The sequence below is a fragment of the Ranitomeya variabilis genome, chromosome 4 (assembly GCF_051348905.1).
Source record: "Ranitomeya variabilis isolate aRanVar5 chromosome 4, aRanVar5.hap1, whole genome shotgun sequence".
Taxonomy (NCBI): domain Eukaryota; kingdom Metazoa; phylum Chordata; class Amphibia; order Anura; family Dendrobatidae; genus Ranitomeya; species Ranitomeya variabilis.
The window spans coordinates 631348531-631369370 of NC_135235.1; the positions used below are offsets into that span (position 1 = coordinate 631348531).

Here is a 20840-nt window from a genome sequence, read left to right on the forward strand (position 1 = left end):
CTCCTTCCCTTCCAAGCCCTGCCATGAGCCCAAAAGTGAGTTTTCCACAACATATGGGGTATTGATGTACTCAGGAGAAATTGCACAACAAACTGAATGGTCCATTTTCTCCTGTTACTCTTGTGAAATTAACAATATGGGGCTAAAGAGTTAATAAATTATGTGGTCCCTAAAATTTATTTTACATTTTGTTGGAAAAATGAAAAACTGCTGATAAACTTTTAACCCTTCTAACTCCCTAGCAAAAAAATATGTTTCAAAAATAATATAAAGAAGACGTGTGGAAAATTTATTTATTAACTATTTTGGGTGGTTTAACTATCTGATTTAAGGGCATAAAATTTGAAAAAAATTTAAATTTTAGATATTTTTATAAATAAACACAAATCATATCAACTAAAATTTACTATTAACACGAAGAGCAATATGTCACGAAAAATTAGTCTTAGAATTACAGTGAAACATTGAAGTATTTCAGAGTTATTACTGGCCAGAATTGCAAAGTTTGGCCTGGTCGGGAAGGTGAAAAAAGCCTTCGAGGTGAAGGGGTTAAAAGTGGCTACCTCCTTGTACAATATCTCTGATAAGTAAATATTTGAGTATCTAATACAGTGGCCATTCATTTTATAGGTGTGATATTTGGATTCTATTCGCTTATTGATGATAGAGGTTTATTGTCAATTGCATATATTTTTTATCATCATTAAAAGCTTTTATTTATTTTCCTCGCTTATATAGTGCCATTAATTCCATTAAGTCATCAGCACTGTCCCTATTGGGGCTCGCAATCTAAATTCCCTATCAGTATGTTTTTGAAGTGTGGAAGGAAACTGGAGAATCCAGAGGAAACATGGGGAGAACATACAAACTTCTTACAGATATCCTTGGTGGAATATGAAGTCAAGACTCCGATGCTGCAATGCTGCACCAAGACAGCGTGCTGCTCAAATTTTTATCCCTTTCTCTTGTATGATGTAACTGTACTTTTTCTGCACTGTACCTTTTTTTTTTATTCAATTGGTCAATTAAATGAAAATGAATAATGTGAATTCTCTGATGTTTAGCAAAATCAGGGTCCTTAAAACAGCATTTCATATATTCTAAACATGAAGATTGCATTTTCTCTGTGTGAATTCTCAGATTTGGGGCAAAAATTATGCGATTAAAATATTTTCCACTTTCTGCACATTTAAATTGATTCGCTGTGTGAACTTTCTGATGTCTACCAAGATTTTATTTATCCTTAAAACATTTCCCACATTCTGAACATGAAAATGGTTTCTCCCCTGTGTGAACTTTCTGATGTCTACCAAGATTTGATTTATCCTTAAAACATTTCCCACATTCTGAACATGAAAATGGTTTCTCCCCTGTGTGAGTTCTCTGATGTGTAGCAAGATTTGATTTATCCTTAAAACAATTCCCACATTCTGAACATGAATATGGTTTATCCCCTGTATGAATTCGTTTATGTGAAACTAAACCTGATTTTTGCTTAAAACATTTTCCACATTCTGAACATGAAAATGGCTCCTCTCCTGTGTGAATTCTATGATGCCTAACAAGATTAGCTTTTAGGTTAAAACATTTGCCACATTCTGAACATGAAAATGATTTCTCTCCTGTGTGAAATAGCTGATGTCTAATAAGATTTGATTTATTGGTATAAAATTTCCCACATTCTGAGCATGAAAATGGCTTCTTCCCTGTGTGAATTATTTTATGTGTAACCAAACCTGATTTCTGCTTAAAACATTTTCCACATTCTGAACAAGAAAAATGCTCCTCTCCCGTGTGAACTCTGTGATGCCTAACAAGATTTACTTTTAGGTTAAAACATTTCCCACATACTGAACATGAAAATAACTGTTCTCCTGTGTGAAATCTCTGAAGCCTAATAAGATATGAGCTATCTGCATAACATTTCCCACATTCTGAACAAGCAAATGGCTTCTCCCCTGTGTGAAATCGCTGATGTGCAACAAGAAAGTATTTCAGTGTAAAATATTTACCACAGTCTGAACATGAATATGGTTTCTCCTTTCTGTGATTTTTTTTATGTGTAACTAAAAGTGTTTGCTGCCTAAAACATTTCCCGCATTCTGAACATGAAAATGGCTTCTCCCCTTTGTGAGTTATCTGTTGTGTGACAAAATGTTTTTTCTGGGTAAAGTACTTCCCACATTCTGAACATGAAAACGATTTTTCCCCTGTGTGACTGCTCACATGTGATACCAGATTTGATTTTTTTGGAAAACATGTCCCACATTTTGAACATTCATATGGCTTCTTTCTTTTGTGAGCTCTTTGATGTTCATCATCCCTTCTGCTATTTTTGTTTTGCTGAACAGTCTGTGATGAAGGTAGGACTTGTTGAAAAGAATCAGATGATAGACTTTTGTGTATGGTTGTTGTGTTATCTGAGATAATTGCATCCTCGTCGTATGAATCTACTGTGAAACCGTAATTATTAGCTTTAAAATCTGAAAATATCCCATGTTTCTGTGAACTTCTGGTACAGTCATCTGCCAAAAATAAAATCGATTTCATTATTTTTAAATAACTTAATAGAATAGAATAAATATACTTTCAATTATGTATTTTATAACATTTCTGTAAACAAAAAGTTTTAAAATTTTTTGTAAAATACATTTTAAATCTAATTAGTATAACGTTTGCAACAGATTACCTCATACTACTAATATTGAGCATGATTTCCTCCTGACCTGCATCTTGCCTCTTCCCCTACTTATTGAAATCCTTCATTTAGAGTGTGCCGGAGTTTTTTCTCATATATCTTCCCCTACTTAGACATCCAACTACCTGAGTTTTGTGTATGACATAATTCAATACTTAGTAATTATCAGGCTGAAAACAATATCTGAATAATAGCACCAGAGGAGTTAATATATACAAGAGATATTATTGATATATTTCTGGGGCATGCCAATTTTCCTTGAGGTCATAATACAACAGTCATAAAACAGTCAGCTGTCATCTTAAAACATACAATATACAACATACAAAAAAAGGCGCAAATCCCCAAATGGTAACTCCGCCTAGAACACAAATAAAATTTTATTCTAACATGCTAAAGTAATAATGATTCTGTAATGTATAAGTAATTATAGACATTAGTCACAAGTCATGTAAATATAAAATAGGATAAAAAAGCAGAAATTCATAAACTTATCCAAATATACCTCGATTGAAAAATACATTTTTCAATAGCAAATATTTAATATGTATAACACATATAATACATCCAGAGTTAAATGATATTTGTACAAAAACTATACCTTAAAAGTATAAAAATAATATGACTGAATTATATCACAAGGTTCATAAAATACTCCACAGAGCGCCTTTGGCACTAAGGTACTAATATATATGCAAGATTACTACAGAAGCCAAGAAGGTTCAGAAATCCTGCATCTGTGAATGGTTTGCGAATACAAGATGAAGAATCTTTCCTATTTGTCAGAACAACAGAATATTTTTGATACAGGGGGTCAGACGAATGTACATACTGAAACGCGCGTCGGGGTGAGCGCCACCCTCTCGGCAGGACGTCTTCCTACCCAAGTATGATTACTCTATTCTCTCTAGCAATGATAGATTTATGCATTATATACCAACATTGGTGATGAGCTGTGCAATACTTCATATGGAGATGTGCAATATATAATGGAAAAAAAAACATCGCCCAATTATCTACTACACGTTATTACAGCGAAGATCCTTTGTTCAAAATATAAGAGACAATATCCTTAGAAAGATTATATCAAACAGAATGTGACAATTAATTTGAGACTAAATGTTTTTCCTGAATAAGATCTAAAGGGTAAAGTGTCTCCTTTTGCAGAGTGACATGCTTAGCATGTCACTATACGGAGGCTTACAAGTCATGCAATTCTCCTATTGCAAATCAAATAAGCAAATTGCCTCTTCAGAGAGAAAGATGACTTGAATTCTAGTGCCACCCATTGGAAATAGCAATTCCACAAGTCAATATCGACCCTTTAACGAGCCTTGCCATATGACATAGGATAAATCCAAAGCAGACATGTCACACTCCATAAGGGAAAATGTTACCCCTTAGATCCCAGTCATAAGCCTCTTATACAGCCAACTTAGATATCATGCTTTGCACCGACAAGGGGCAACACCCCTCCTGATTAAGAGATATGGAGCGCCCCCAGATGCAGGGCCGCGGGGTACTCGGTACCGGGCCTCTCTGTCTCGATCCTGGGGTTGTCACGGTGGCTAGACCCGGTCCGTGACCCTGCTAAGGGGCGTCCAATGAAAGGTGGGATGGTGGTGCGTGGTGCAGGTCGCGACGAATAACGAGGACACAGGGTTGCAGTCTCTTTACCTCTTTACTGAAGGCTTCAGGATCCTCAATCCAGAGTACTGTTAACAGGGCTGGCTGAGACCGGCCGGTCCGAAGGCACCTCCAGAGTTCCCTTTGCAGGTGGAAATCTGTGCCTACCTTCTAGCGCCTGTGTGTTGTAGTACTTCCCTGCTGAGCACCATGGGATAGTCATCACAACTGTTGTGTCTGTTTCTGATGTTCTTTCTCACAACTTATATCTGTTCTGATGTTCTTCTCCGTCCTCCAGATGATATGGCTAGGAGGCACCCGTATGACGGGTAGGCCTGGAGTTCTTCCGGGACCCTAGAGTCGCCCCTCTCCCACTGTTGCCCCCTATGTCTGCTTAGGTGATTTAGGTGAGACAGCCAACCTATAGTTAACTGTCCTGCCGTTGGTTTGAAGTAATGCTTGGAGCCCAATACTTCCTCGGCGTTCTGGCCACCGGCTACGCGCCTCAGTAGGATGTTGCCTCGATCTTACGGCACGACTCCTACTGGTGTTATCTCCTTTTTGCTGTGATCTCTTTTCTCACTCTCCACAACAAACCTCGCTTCTTGTCCTTTCTTAAGATACCGCCGCAATGACGTGCAGGCGCGGCTCCGTAACGCTCTGTTCTGTTCGCTAGGCCTCTGTCAGGATCCCACCCCTGACAGGGACCCCCCTGAATCTTTCCCCGCAACACCCTCTGCCACAGGATGTTGCCTGGTTCCAACCCAGTCAGCTTCTCTCTAACTTTCTGTCCGACCCCCAGTTTTACCAGATTGTGAGGAGTGGCCTAATCATAGTTATTCGTTGAATTCGTTTAATCATTTATTAGTGTCTGCCCTTTTTGGACGGATCATGTCAAGGGTTAACTTTTGCTCTGCCTCGTTTTGGGTTCAGGTTGGCTATTTAGCTCCCAGGAATCTTGCTGGCAGTGTCAGTTATAGTTCTGTCTTCGGCTTGTGAACCTGACTCTGGAGACCCTTGGTTTGTCCTGCTGTGAACCCTGACTTGTCCTATGTCTGTTATCCCCCTCTTTCTGCCCTTTCCCTGCGTTTGTCTGTTCTGCTTGATTCCCTGATTCTGATCTCCTGGCTAGGCTATTGACTCTGTTTGGATTTGTCCCTTTGGTACCGTATTTGCTCGTCCCGGTTTACTGATCTCTTGCTACGTCCTGACTATCCTTTCTGTTTTAATCCTTTTTGTACTGATGTGTTATCTTGTGCCCTGACTCGGCTTTTTCTGACTACTCTCTTGCCGCTTGGTGGCATCTGTTCAGCGGCTCAGAGTGTGCAGTCTCGCTTCCCGATAAAGCTCCCCCAGGTGAAGGTTGCGTTGTACTGCACTGCAGCTGCTTGACATTATAACTGACCTGACATTTTAACTGGATTTTGCTTTTTTTTTTTGTCATGGATCCGCTGCATAACTTGGCGGATCAAGTGTCCAGTTTGACACAGATGGTGTTGGATATTTCTGTGAAACATCAGTCCCTTGTCTCATCTCATACTCACAGAAAAAACTGACTGAGACTGTTATTACCATGCAGGGAGACACCTCTCATGATGTTAGTCTACCTGGTAACTCAGTGGATGTCTCTTTGCACTCTCCTGAACCTACTGTCAAACTCCCAGATACCTTCTCTGGGGAGAGGAAGAGATTTCATACTTTTAAGGAAAGCTGCAAGCTTTTTTTTCTCTTAGACATTGATCTTCTGGAGATGAGAGTCAGCGGGTGGGGGTAATTATTTCCTTACTGCGGGAGAGACCTCAATCATGGGCTTTCTCTTTACCTGCTTCTGCCCCTGAACGTGTGTCTGTGGATAGATTCTTTGAGGCTCTGGGACTTATTTATGATGAACCGGACCGGGTCAGGGTTGCAGAGGACATGATCATGAGTCTCTCCCAGAATGAAATCACTGCTGAACAGTATTGTTCTGAGTTTAGGCGGTGGTCCGTTGAGGTGTCTTGGGGTGACTCTGCTCTGAGGCGCCTGTTTGAGAGAGGACTTTCTGATTATCTCAAGGACGCGCTGGCCCTTCATATGCCACCCAGTTCCCTGGTGGAGGCCATGACTCAGGCCATTCGTATGGACCGGAGATTACGGGAGAGAAGAATTATCCAGCGTGAGATTCCTATTTTGCCTATCAAGTCTGAGGAGACTATGGAAGTTGGTGCCATCAATTTCAAGGAGATGGAGAGGAAACGGCGACGTGATGGGAAATTATGTTTTTATTGTGGAGATCCGGGACATTGGAAGAAAGACTGCCCCTCTTGTCCATCAAGTAACAAGCTGCCGAGTCTGGGTGATGATCTAGGAGGTCATCCAGACTCTAAGGTACCATTTTCGTCATTTCAAAAAGTTTTGCTAGAAGTGGAACTGTGTTATGGAGGTGTTTTTGCATCCACTTCAGCATTTGTGGACTGTGGATCTTCCATGAACTTCATTGACTATAGTCTGGTGTCCAAGTTAAAGTTAGGGACAGTTAGGCTAGAGACTCCCATCCATATCGTTGCCATTGATAAGACACCGTTGGCTCAAAATGTGCTTAAATTTGTCTCTGAGGAGTTCCTCAAGGTGGGTTCCTTGCACCAGGAACGAATTTCATGTTATGTTATGAATAATCTTCCTGCGGGACTGGTGTTGGGGTTCCCCTGGTTGCAGAGGCATAATCCTGTTATAGACTGGGGATCTCGTGATATTGTTAAATGGGGTCCTAATTGTTCCAATGGTTGTCTTTCTGCTGTGTTTGTGTCAGCCATTAGTCCGGAAGGTATTTCGGAGTACCTAAAGGACTTTGGTGATGTGTTCTCCGCAAAAGAGGCTGAAGTCTTACCACCCCATCGTTCTTATGATTGTACCATCAATCTTATTCCAGGTTCTAAATTGCTTAAAGCCCGTTTGTACAATCTTTCTGGCCCGGAACATACTGCTATGAAAAACTATATCTCTGATAGTCTACGCAAAGGTCACATCCGTCCCTCTGTCTCACCTGTGGCCGCGGGTTTTTTTTTTGTCAAGAAAAAAGATGGTGGTTTACGTCCATGCCTCGATTTCCGGGAACTAAATAAAATTACGGTGAGAAATACCTACCCTCTCCCACTCATTCCTGATCTCTATAACCAATTGTCTGGGGCTAAGTGGTTTTCCAAACTTGATCGTAGGGGAGCATATAACCTTATCCGCATTCAGGAAGGGGATGAGTGGAAAACGGCATTTCTCACCTCTGAGGGCCTGTTTGAAAATTTGGTCATGCCCTTTGGTCTCACGAACGCGCCCGCGGTGTTTCAGAACTTCATAAATGATGTTTTTTCTGATTTTATCGGGCGCTTTATGGTTGCATACCTGGATGATTGTTGTGAACTCTATTTCTGGGCTCCCTCTTGTGGTCACAAGTGGTACTGTGTGAGTGCTGTCTTTCTGCAGGTTGTGACTGGCATCAGCTGTCTCGTTATCTGTGGGCTGGTTTTCTATTTAAGCTCCTTGGACTCTCAGTCCATGCCTGCTGTCAATGTATTCAGTGCTATTCTGATTCCTTCTGACTACCTTGCTACCAGTCTCTTCAAGAGAAGCTAAGTTTCCGTTTTGTTAATTTTTTGATCATCTGTGTTCAATATGTTTCTTGTCCAGCTTGCTAATATGTGATTTCCCAGCTTGCTGGTAGCTCTAGGGGGCTGAGTTTCTCCCCCCCACACCGTCTTGAATTCTCAGCGTGGATATTTTGGTAGGGTTTTTTGCTGACCGCACAGTTCTCTATCTGTTTTCTGCTATCTAGTATTAGCGGGCCTCATTTGCTGAATCTGTTTTCATTCCTACGTGTGTCTTTTCTCCTTACCTCACTGTTATTATTTGTTGGGGGCTTCCTATATCTTTGGGGTTATTTCTCTTGAGGCAAGTGAGGTCTTGCTTTCTCTTTAGGGGTAGTCAGTTTCTCAGGCTGCGTCGAGACATCCAGGATTTTAGGCACGTTCACCGGCTACCTTTAGTGTGTTTGGATAGGATCAGATTTGCGGTCAGTCCAGTTACCACCTCCCTAGAGCTTGTTCTTTGCTTAGTAACTTAGCTGGTATTTCCTGTGATCCCCAGCCACTGGGATCATAACAGATGATATCCTTGTTTTCTCTCCTGACAAGGAATCTCACATTGGTCATTTACGTGCTGTTCTTCACAGGTTACGGGGAAATTCTTTGTTCGCTAAACCAGAGAAATGTTTGTTTTGTGTCCAGGAGCTTTCTTTTCTGGGGATCATCCTTTCTGCGAATGGGTTTCGGATGGATCCCGGAAAGGTACAGGCCATTGTTGATTGGGTGCAACCCAGAGACCTCCAGGGTCTGCAGCGTTTTCTGGGTTTTGCCAATTATTACCGGAAATTCATCAAGGGGTTTTCTCAGGTAGTCAAGCTACTCACCGATCTCACTCGCAAGGGGGCTGATCTCAAAGTTTGGTCATCCTTGGCAGTTGAAGCATTTATTAAATGAAAAAAGTGTTTTATGTCTGCTCCTGTATTAGTTCAGCCCGATCCATCTAAACCATTCATTGTAGAGGTGGACGCATCAGAGGTGGGAGTAGGGGCGGTGTTGTCTCAGGGACCCATTACTTTCACCAACTTAAGACCATGTGCCTTTTTCTCCCAGAAGTTTTCTTCTGCTGAGAGGAACTATGATGTTGTTAACCGGGAGTTATTGGCTATAAAGTTGGCTTTTGAAGAATGGAGGCATTTTTGGGAGGGGGCGGTTCATCGGATCACGGTGATTACTGATCGCAAGAACTTGTCTTATATTGAAACTGCCAAACGGTTAACTCCTAGACAGGCTAGGTGGTCGCTTTTTTTCTCTCGTTTTCATTTTTCAATCACTTTTCCGCCTGGTTCCAAGAATGTCAAGGCTGATGCCTTATCTCGCAGTTTTGATCCGATATCACCCCCCGAACCTCCTTCCTCCATTCTTCAGCACGGGGTGGTTGTTGCGGGGGTATCCTCTGATTTGGAGCAGGAGATTCTAGAGGCTCAGTCTCTTGCTCCTCCCTCTTTGCCTGACAATAAGCTTTTTGTCCCAGTTCAGTACAGATTGAGGATTCTCCGGGAGTTCCATGATTCTGCTCTTAGTGGTCACCCGGGGATCTCTGCCACCCGGAAAGCTATTGCTAGGCTGTTTTGGTGGCCCTCCATGAACTCTGATATCATTGTGTTTGTGTCTGCTTGTGATACCTGTGCCCGTGCTAAGAGCTCTCATAACCGGCCGGCCGGGGAATTGGTGCCATTGCCAATTCCAGATAGACCTTGGACTCATTTGTCCATGGATTTTATCACTGATCTCCCTCCTTCCAATGGCAAAACTAATCTGGGTAGTGGTTGACAGATTCAGTAAGCAAGCGCATTTTGTACCTCTGGCAGGATTGCCTAATGCTGAGACACTATCCAGATTGTTTGTTGAGCATATAGTACGGCTGCATGGTGTGCCTTTGAATGTGGTTTCTGATAGAGGGGTACAATTTGTGTCCAAATTTTGGAGGGCATTTTGTAAAAGATTGGGTATTTGTTTGACCTTCTCCTCTGCTTACCATCCTGAGACCAATGGGCAGACGGAGAGGACCAATCAGTCACTTGAACAGATTTTGAGGTGTTTTGCTACGTCTCAGCAGGATGATTGGTGTTCTTCACTGCCGTGGCTGAATTTGCATTTAATAATCGGATTAACCAGTCCACGGGCACCTCTCCATTCTTCTGTAACTACGGTTTTCACCCCCATTTTGGTGAATTTTCTAGGCTGGATTCAGGATGTCCAGGGGCTGATACGGCAGTACAACGGTTGGGGGAGGTGTGGAGGGAGGTCCAAAAGAACATTGGGAAGGCTCAGGGCAAACATAAATTTTTTGCTGATAAGCGACGGTCTGTAGGACCTATATTTCTGGTAGGAGATAAAGTGTGGTTGTCTACCAAGAACATTCGTCTTAAGATTCCTTCTGCTAAGCTTGGTCCTAGGTTTATCGGTCCTTACGAGATCATTGAGGTGGTCAATCCAGTTGCCTTTCGTTTACGCCTTCCTCAGTCACTTCGGATCCCCAATGTGTTCCATAAATCCCTTCTTAAGTCCTTTGTACCATCTTCCGCTGGGCCTCCATCCCCTCCGCCTCCTGTCTCTGTGGATGGTCAGACCGAGTATGAAGTTGAACGGATCGTGGATTCTCGTATGGTCCGTAGTTCACTTCAGTATTTGGTCCATTGGAGGGGTTATGGTCCTGAGGATCGATCTTGGGTCCCGGCGCGATCTGTCCATGCTGATCGATTGATCCGGGCATTTCATGTACATTATCCTGGGAAACCTGGGGGGTCCGGTGGCCCCCCCTTGAGAGGAGGGTACTGTCATGATCCGTTCCAGGGTTTATTAGTGTCTGCCCTTTTTGAACGGATCATGTCAAGGGTTAACTTTTGCTCTGCCTCGTTTTGGGTTCAGGTTGGCTATTTAGCTCCCAGGAATCTTGCTGGCAGTGTCAGTTATAGTTCTGTCTTCGGCTTGTGAACCTGACTCTGGAGACCCTTGGTTTGTCCTGCTGTGAACCCTGACTTGTCCTATGTCTGTTATCCCCCTCTGTCTGCCCTTTCCCTGCGTTTGTCTGTTCTGCTTGATTCTCTGATTCTGATCTCCTGGCTTGGCTATTGACTCTGTTTGGATTTGTCCCTTTGGTACCGTATTTGCTCGTCCCGGTTTACTGATCTCTTGCTACGCCCTGACTATCCTTTCTGTTTTAATCCTTTTTGTACTGATGTGTTATCTTGTGCCCTGACTCGGCTTTTTCTGACTACTCTCTTGCCACTTGGTGGCATCTGTTCAGCTGCTCAGAGTGTGCAGTCTCGCTTCCCGATAAAGCTCCCCCAGGTGAAGGTTGCGTTGTACTGCACTGCAGCTGCATGACATAAATATTTTTAAATAACACACTATAAATAACTTCTATTACCCAACCGGGTATTCTACTAAGCGCAAATTCTGAACAATAATTTAACTTTGCCCTTAAGGACGTATAAGCTGAATCCACTAAAGGCTTACTATAAAATTCTAAAATTTAACTTTTTCCTCATTTTCCTCTTCCAAGTGCAACATTTTCTTTTTACTCTCTGATTTTTCATATGCAGGACCGCCTGTCTATCTGCCCAGGCCTACTGCCTCCTTTCTAGTACAGGATGACTGAGCCATCTCTCTATGGCTCCCAGGAGGACTCACTCCCTAACCCCTACAGGCTTACTTCCTGTCCTCAATCACTAGCAACATTATCAAACATTCTTTATAACTAGCTAGCTAACTACATATTACTCCTATGTAAAACATTATTACCAACTACTTTCTTTTAAGGCAACATTAGACTTTAAGTGCAACTAGTGAACGTTCCCTTTAAGAGGGAACCAAGTCTCTTTGAGGTAATGCAGACTTTTTCTATCTGCAAGTCCGTTTACAGCAGGAACTCTTGTACGGTTTCCAGGAACAGTTTATTCGCAAAGAGTTCCTTTTCTTGTAAAACCAGTAGGGGGCACCCTTAATAAGGTGCAAACTATTTACAATGCAGTTTGTGAACCATTCACCGTCCATGATTCGGCAGACTTTATAACGTGGGTGAACAAGGAGCAAAAAGGAAAATAAAAGCAAAAATAAAAACAATAGGGATCCCGGGTAAACAAAGGGACCCCTTTAAGAATAACCCTGATCGGGTATTGGCAGCAAAAGACACAGAAGACAAACAGTTAACTATGTACAGTTGCAGAGCATTAGGATCTTACTCTGGTTTTGGCGTTTATCCTTACATGAGGTTACACGGCATCTGCTGGTGGCGGACACTCTCTGACCGGTAAGGCTGCGGTCTTCTGTCCTCGGCGGATGCAGGATCGGTATCATTGGTTGGTCTCCCAGACGTGGTCAAATCACCTGGCGTCTGGATTCGAATGTCGGCTGTAGTGGCGAGTTCAGTAGCGGCGATAATACACACCGTGGCGACAGTAGTGGCGTTTGCCAAATCTGGGTTAGTCGTAGTCGGGACCGCAGGTGCGCTACTACCGGCTCACATCGTTGGACGTCTCGAGCGCACAACCCCTGCGCACTCCGGAGGCGAGTGTAGGTCACCTGGTCCCCTTTACATGGTAGCTGATTGTCATATCGATTGCGGGTCGGGGTTTTCACATTGTAGCTGGTAAAGAAGATTTCAGTCGGCAGTCCCGGTTCTTGGATAGAGCCCCAACCCCGCTTCGGGTGAAAGGCTAGTACAGTCCCCTGCCTTACCGAGTTCCTCTTATTGTGTTCAGTCTTTGGTCTCTGTACTTTTGGTGGGTCATTTGGTTCTGTCTCTTTTTGGTTTTGCCATTGTCGAATTAAGCATTGCTTATACTGTTCCCAGGTGAGCGCAGCAATGCTGAGTCCCTCCTGCCTGGCCCCATCCGGCCCGATCCGTGGGGTGTCCCACTGGAAGGTCACCCCCTCTGAGCTCACATCTAGCGGTTCCCCCATCGTGGTTGGTAACGGAGGCACCAGCTTCTCCATGGTGCCTGGGGTTAGCACTACCAGCTCAGCGGTGAAAACTCGGTTATTGTCGGGCTGGGGAGCAGTCACGGGAGCAGGATCGGTCGGGGGAGCAGGGACGCTTTCCATACCTGCGTCTGATATGATTCCACCGATGTCGATCTGTTCCGTTGACGAGGACGCTGGAGTCGGCTGTAGCCTGGACCGCGGTTCCTCCAAGGCGGCCTCCTGGCACAGCTCCGACTTTCATTGCTTCGCATCGGCTGGCCCCATGTTCGGAATAGGTTGGCTCGGCTCCACCGCCTGTAGCTCCGCGAGGTCCGGATCCTCCAGCTGCGGTGGGTTCGGGTCTGTCTCCGGTGGGCGAGGACAGGCCGGGATCACTTCGCCGTCGCTCTGGGACTCGCTGGTCACCATCCCTGCTCCGGGATCTTCGGTGGCACAAGCACGTTGCCCCTCCATTTTCTGAGGGCGTAGCTTCTCCTTCCTCTCGTTCCCGCCGTTGCAAATCAGGGGGCGGCTCTCCTCTGCTTCTTGGCAGGTCGTCATCTCGTAGCAGTAGTCGGAGGGGGCGGTCACCACTTTTGGCGCCGTTCTGATAGTCTCCTCCCATGGCACGCCCTTCTTCTTCCTCTGCGCTCCCCGTGGCGCTGCAATGGCGGTGGTTTTGGCGGGAACTTTTGGTGGCAAGCGGCAATCCGCAGTCTTTGCAATAAATCACAGTTCAAGCACAATTCAGTCACAGTTCCAAGGCACACATGACCTGATTCTTCAGGCTTAAGTAGATCCTGTTCGTGACGCCAAGTTGGAGTGCCCCCAGATGCAGGGCCGCGGGGTACTCGGTACCGGGCCTCTCTGTCTCGATCCTGGGGTTGTCACGGTGGCTAGACCCGGTCCGTGACCCTGCTAAGGGGCGTCCAATGAAAGGTGGGATGGTGGTGCATGGTGCAGGTCGCGACAAATAACGAGGACACAGGGTTGCAGTCTCTTTACCTCTTTACTGAAGGCTTCAGGATCCTCAATCCAGAGTACTGTTAACAGGGCTGGCTGAGACCGGCCGGTCCGAAGGCACCTCCAGAGTTCCCTTTGCAGGTGGAAATCTGTGCCTACCTTCTAGCGCCTGTGTGTTGTAGTACTTCCCTGCTGAGCACCATGGGATAGTCCTCACAACTGTTGTGTCTGTTTCTGATGTTCTTTCTCACAACTTATATCTGTTCTGATGTTCTTCTCCGTCCCCCAGATGATATGGCTAGGACACACCCGTATGACGGGTAGGCCTGGAGTTCTTCCGGGACCCTAGAGTCGCCCCTCTCCCACTGTTGCCCCCTATGTCTGCTTAGGTGATTTAGGTGAGACAGCCAACCTATAGTTCACTGTCCTGCCGTTGGTTTGAAGTAATGCTTGGGGCCCTATACTTCCTCGGCGTTCCGGCCACCGGCTACGCGCCTCAGTAGGATGTTGCCTCGATCTTACGGCACGACTCCTACTGGTGTTATCTCCTTTTTGCTGTGATCTCTTTTCTCACTCTCCACAATAAACCTCGCTTCTTGTCCTTTCTTAAGATACCGCCGCAATGACGTGCAGGCGCGGCTCCATAACGTTCTGTTCTGTTCGCTAGGCCTCTGTCAGGATCCCACCACTGACAGGGACCCCCCTGAATCTTTCCCCGCAACACCCTCTGCCACAGGATGTTGCCTGGTTCCAACCCAGTCAGCTTCTCTCTAACTTTCTGTCCGACCCCCAGTTTTACCAAATTGTGAGGAGTGGCCTAATCATAGAACCCTTTGCTCCCCCTGGTGGCCAGAGTGTGACGTGTACTGGTGTCTGTGATACCTGGTCAGGTGAACTTCTTAGGTGCCATCAGACGTACCATCACTCCCCTTAGCGGCGGAGCGTCAGTACTACAACGACCAGGACTCTGGGGCGCTGCAGATACAGTTACGAGAGGGCTAAGAAAAAGCTTAATCCGGCCTCTATACATTTTCTGTAATACAGTATATCTGTCCAAACTGAGACTGATCTAATTTTTAATTCCTCCAAAAAGATTTGCTCATGGTTAGACTCTAGAGGTTTTAGAAGGCCACTATCTAGAGGTTTGATTTTAGTCCTAATAGGCTTCATCTGGATATCAATTATATCATGTTATAGACTGGCGAGAGACATTACTGGGCTTTGGAGATGATACCGCTATGGAGGGCTATAACTGTGATAGTAGAGAAATGACCAATCGGTGTATGGAAGGGTGGGTGATGGAAAGTGATGAATGTTAGAGTGGGTGGACATCCTTCTGTGGGGTTTTATTTTCTTCTTCTCTACATTCTCTCCTCTGCAAGAATAAAATATGGATATAAAAGGAAGATACAAAAATCTTCACATGGAATGTTGGGGGATCAAATAGCGCTCTAATGTGTTTGATCAGGTGAATAAGCTGGCCAGTGGGCGCGGCCTCACTTCCATACACTTGTATAAAGCGAGCCTACGCCCTCTAGTTGGCCATGCCCATTGCACTGCCACATCACTAGATGGGGTGCGGCCTTGCTCAATAATAGTGTATGGAGCGAGGCCACACACACTAGACGTCCCTGGCTGGGAGTATGTATAATGCATACGTACCCTCTGGTCCCGGGTCAGAAATTGGCGATTCCCTGCAGCCCACAGTGCGTGCGCTGGGGGATTCATAAGTCTGCAGTCACACAGAGTGACTGCAGACTTATTGCTTTGGACCGGACAACCCCTTTAATGCATATCACATAAAATTTATTTATTTTCAAAGGTTTTACTTTTTGGTAGTTTTTTTCTCATCTTCTATATATCCCTTTGTGGTTTGTTACTCCCAAGAGGCTAAGCTACAGGCTGGACTTCATAGGAGGTGGCGAGTTACACTGTATGCTGAAATCCTCTGGTTTTCTAGTGTATAATAAAAGTGATCAAACAATTGCATGTTCAAGTATCCGAAGGGGACTGAAAGGAGGAAGTAAAAAAAAAATGTATTCATATTTTTCAAAACTTTTAACATGGAAAAAAGGACCATTTCCATTTTGGCCATTTAAAATTTGCAGCTAAAATGTGTTAATTAAAGCGAACCTGTCACCATGTTTGGCCGATATGAGATGCGGCCACCGCCTTTCAGGCCTGGTATACAGTATTCTATAATGCTGTATTTAGGCCCCCCACCCAGACCTAGAAGAACTGAAAAATAACTTTTATTATACTCACCTGAGGGGAGGTCCTTTCCGAGGGGTGTTGCTCTTCTTGGTCCGGTGCCTCCCTTCTTCTTGTGATGCCGTCCTCCTGCTTGCTTCATGTGGATGATGCATCCCTGCATCATCCACATTATCTGCTCAACATCTCGCTTCTGCGTAGGCGTACTTCTCTGCCCTGTTGAGGGCAGAGCAAAGTCCTGCAGTGCGCAGGAGCTGGGCCTCTCTGACCTTTCCCGGCGTCTGCACACTGCAGGATTTTGCTCTGCCCTCAACAGGGCAGATAAGTACGCCTGCGCGGGAGCGCGATGCCAAGCAGATTGTGTGGATGATGCAGGGACGTATCATCCACACGGTCCAAGAAGGAGGACGGCGATCATAAGAAGATGGGAAGCGTTGGACCAAGAAGAGCGACACCCCTCGAACTGGTACGCCCCACAGGTGTGTATAATAACAGTTATTTTTCAGTTCTTCTAGGTCTGGTTGGGGCTTACCAACAGCATTATAGAATGCTGTATATCAGCACTGAAAGGCGGTGGCCGTAACTCGTATCGGCCAAACCAGGTGACTTTTTCCCTTTAAAAAAATAAATAAATACTTTTTTTCGCATCAAAACTTTTCCAACAAATTCCACATCAAAATTCTGTGTAAGAAACCTAATAAATCAACAAATACAGGTACATCTCACAAAATTAGAATATCATCAAAAAGTTAATTTGTTTCAGTTCTTCAATACAAAAAGTGAAACTCAAATATTAGATTAGAGTAATTACAAACAGAGTGATGTATTTCAAGTGTTTATTTCTGTTAATGTTGATGACTATGGCTTACAGCCAAAAGTCATTATCTCAGTAAATTAGAATACTTTATAACACCAGCTTGAAAACATGATTTTAAAATCCGAAATGTTGGCCTACTGAAATGTATGTTCAGTAAATGCACTAAATACTTGGTCGGGGCTCCTTTTGCATCAATTACTGCATCAATGTGGCATGACATGGAGGCGATCAGTCTGTGGCACTGCTGAGGTGTTGTGGAAGCCCAGGTTGCTTTGATAGCATCATTCAGCTTGTTTGCATTGTTGGGTCTGGGGCCTCTCATCTTCCTCTTGACAATACCCCATAGATTCTCTATGGGTTTAAGGTCAGGTGAGTTTGTTGGCCAATCAAGCACAGTTTTGTTTATAAGCCAGGTATTGGTACTTTTGGCAGTGTGGACAGGTGCCAAGTCCTGCTGGAGAATGAAATTTCCACCTCCAAAAAGCTTGTCAGCAGAGGGAATCATGAAGTGCTCTAAAATTTCCTGGTAGATGGCTGCGCTGACTTTGGCCTTGATAAAACACAGTGGACCTATACCTGCAAATGACATGGCTCCCCAAACCTCACTGATTGTGGACACTGTTAGAAAACATTTTTTTAAAACATATTTACAAAAGAAGACAGTCCTGGAACAGAGAGTTCAAATTTCTTTAATATGGGTCTGACTGACCCCGGTCCCGTGACTCCTGGGACCCATACACACATACACACAAGATGCTCAATAACAACAGTTCAGGGGCAGTCCTTTTCCTGCTCTGGGTAGCCAAACACAGGAAGTCACTTTTAACACATGGCCCAATGGCCAACTCAGCATCAGTCTATTTAGTCCTGACCCGGCTTGCTCCTCAGGTCCTCCTGCACAAGTTTCTCCCCCTCTCTTCTTTTAGTGGATCACGGGTTTTTACACACAAGTGGGCAGCTTTGTCAAGGAACAGTTAAAGGTTAAGACAGGTACAATTTAGGGCAAATACAGGTAAGATGCAGGGTTAAAACAACACAGTCCTTAAAGCAACCGCACACACGGTCCATGGCGATTAACCCTTTTAGGGTTCCAGTCCCGTAATCCAGCAGGGGATGTGCAAATGGAACTTGGATGAGGAAGGGGGAAAACAAAACCACAATCCTTTATTCGTGACCAATCGAGTCACCCACGACACTCAATTCTGATGTCGTCCAGGGCTTCCAGCCCTTCCAGAGACGCGGAACAGTTTCTTCACATTTTCCATTTCAGTGCAAGCGGCACAACTCTTTTATAGAGACCACATCAGTCAATACAGGGCTGCTGAGTAGAGTAGTGGGCTGCATTCAGACCCTGGATAACATTAAAAGTATAGCCCGAAGACCCGCTGGAGGATGACTTATCACTGTTCCTCCAACTTCTCTCCTCCAGCAGCGGCTGACTTCGGGTACCTGGAGCCTCCTGCTCCCATGATCCCACTGCAGTCACAGTTTTCTTTAAAGAGAATCTGTCACCTCATTTTTCGCATGTAAGCTGTGGCTACCGCCATTAGGGGCTTATCTACAGCATTCTATAATGCTGTAGATAAGCCCCCGATGTAGCCTGAAAGATAAGAAAAACAATTTAGATTTTGCTCACCCAGGGGCTGTCCGGTGTGGTCCGGGTCCGATGGGTGTTGCAGGTCCAGGGCCTCCCATCTTCATGCGATGACGTCCTCTTCCATGATTCTGTCGCGGCTCCTGTGCAGGCGAAATTCTCTGTATTCTCAGCAAAGTACTGCAGTGCGCAGGCGCCAGGAAAAGTCAGAGGCCCGCACTGCAGTACTTTACGCTGCCTTCAACAGGGCAAACCAGTACGCCTGCGCGGGAGCCGCGACAGAGGCAAGGAAGAGGACGAGTATAATGCATGAGTATAATTTAACTTGTTTTTCTTATCTTTCAGGTTACATCGGAGGCTTATCTACAGCATTTCAGAATGCTGTAGATAAGCCCCTAATGGCGGTGGTCGCAGCCTATATGCGAAAAATGAGGTGACAGATTACCTTTAAGGGCACCTCTGCCAGGTGGCCGCACACAAGACTGCTCCTCCCGCTCCTGTCTATCCTCAGTGCTAGAGACCATCTTTACTACCACTGCATAGGGTCCCCGGGCCCTTATTCTTTAATGAATGTCACTCGGTCTCACTCCTGTAAAGGACCATCAAAATGAATAGACCTGGCATTCACATACACTCTGTCTCTAGTCTCGACCACACAGATAAATCCATACCCTCAGGTGGGATCAAAGTATTTGATAAGGCCGCGGGTTATCCAGCCGGACATACTTCACCTCTACATGTTGTCAGGCAATGGCAACTCCTCGCCCGACACACTGTCTCATTCTTCTGGGCTCCTCCCATTCGTGGGCGGAGTCACTCCTGGCTGCTCCACCCGTTTCCTCACACTGTGCTGCAAAGATTGAAGCTTCTTCTTCGCCCGCACTTATTTCGGGCGGGCATTAAACACAGTGGGATGTGGCCTCCTTCCTTTTGACGCCAATTTCCTTCCATGATGCCCACAAAAGGCGGCACTGCCCTCCATCTTTGCACCACTGACCACTGTCTCCTTGCCAGTGCCATCTTAAAGTCACTATCAGCCGCCATCTTTAATTCTTTCATGGCTGTCACCATTCCACAAGTCTCGGAAATCTTCTCCACCAGTTCTGTAGCTGCATGGTTTCCGGATTCAATCCTGCCAACTATGCCAAATGTAACAATTTGGCACAGGGTGGTAGTCATGGGCGAGTCTACTAAGTCGCAGTCAGTGGGCACCCCGGCACCTTGCACATGGAGGGTGCAGTGGAGTACTCACTTCTGCTGCTGGGACGCCCTTAGTCTCTGTCACTCCAGCCTCTGGCTCCCAGGTTCCATGAAACACCACAAAGTCACAGTTATTTTCCAACAGTTGAACTTTACTAAACGGAAAGGCATCCATCACATCAACAGCACAGTTCACACAGGGCAATGTTTCCTGTACTTTCCTATATCTCCCTGATCTGTGCTGCTCTGCTCTGTGCCCCTCCCATCTACTTAACTCCTTGCTGCCTGTGCCTAAACATATACCCAATACATGGCAAAAACCTGACAGTACATAAACATTACATCTAATATATAAAGCTGAATGTGTGTATGTGTGTATGTATGTATGTATGTGTGTGTGTATGTCTGGGATTGGCATCTGAACCGTCGCAGCTACAGCCACAAAATTTTGCACAGTCACACGTCTGGACCCCGAGAGCGTCATAGGCTATGTTGTGAGGCGAAATTTTAACCCCGCGCGTTCCAATTCACCAAACAATTTTGCCCCTATCTACATAATGGGGAAAAAATGAAAGGAAAAGTGTTGGAGGCAAATTAACAGCTGCCAGATGTGAACAAGGGGGACTTAAAGAATGAGAGCGATGGCGCCAAAGAGTATATACTGTACAGTTGCTAAGGTGGGGCCCCGACATGGGATAATCACCACACCACCACGGGGATATGAACACACACACAAAATGCGCCACACACTACCACGTGCTCGAACACATATATCACCCTCAGCACACATTTCACCACACATACACCAACCTCGCCACATAAAAGTCGAAACACAAAAGTCGCCGCTCAAAACTCGCCACGCGCAAAACTCTCCACATGCAAAACTCGCCACACGTGCAAAACTCACCTCATGGAAAACTCGCCACACGCAAAACTTGCACACGCAGAAAAATTGCCACATGCACAAAAGTTGCAACACATGCAAAAGTTGCCTCACACAAAACTTGCACATACTCAAAAGGCACCACACATAAAACTCGCCACGCGCAAAACTCGCCATGCGCAAAACTTGCTGCACACAACTTGCTACACTAACCTGTCACATGCAACTCGACACACAAAAAGTTGCTACACGCATGTCGCCACACAAAACTCATCTCACAAAAGTCGCTACATGCATGTCGCCACACGCAACTCAACACACACAACTTG

At 45.1% G+C, this 20840-nt stretch overlaps 1 protein-coding gene across 1 annotated transcript in view; it reads right to left on the reverse strand.

The window, feature by feature from the left end:
- Positions 1-461: 461 nt before the first annotated feature.
- LOC143768146 (uncharacterized) overlaps positions 462-20840 on the reverse strand; it is a 350260-nt gene continuing 329881 nt past the window's right edge. The window contains exon 6 of the mRNA XM_077256834.1: positions 462-2525. Within this exon, the coding sequence (XP_077112949.1) occupies positions 1234-2525 (1292 nt within the window). The 3' untranslated portion in view covers positions 462-1233. The remainder of the gene's footprint in view (positions 2526-20840) is intronic.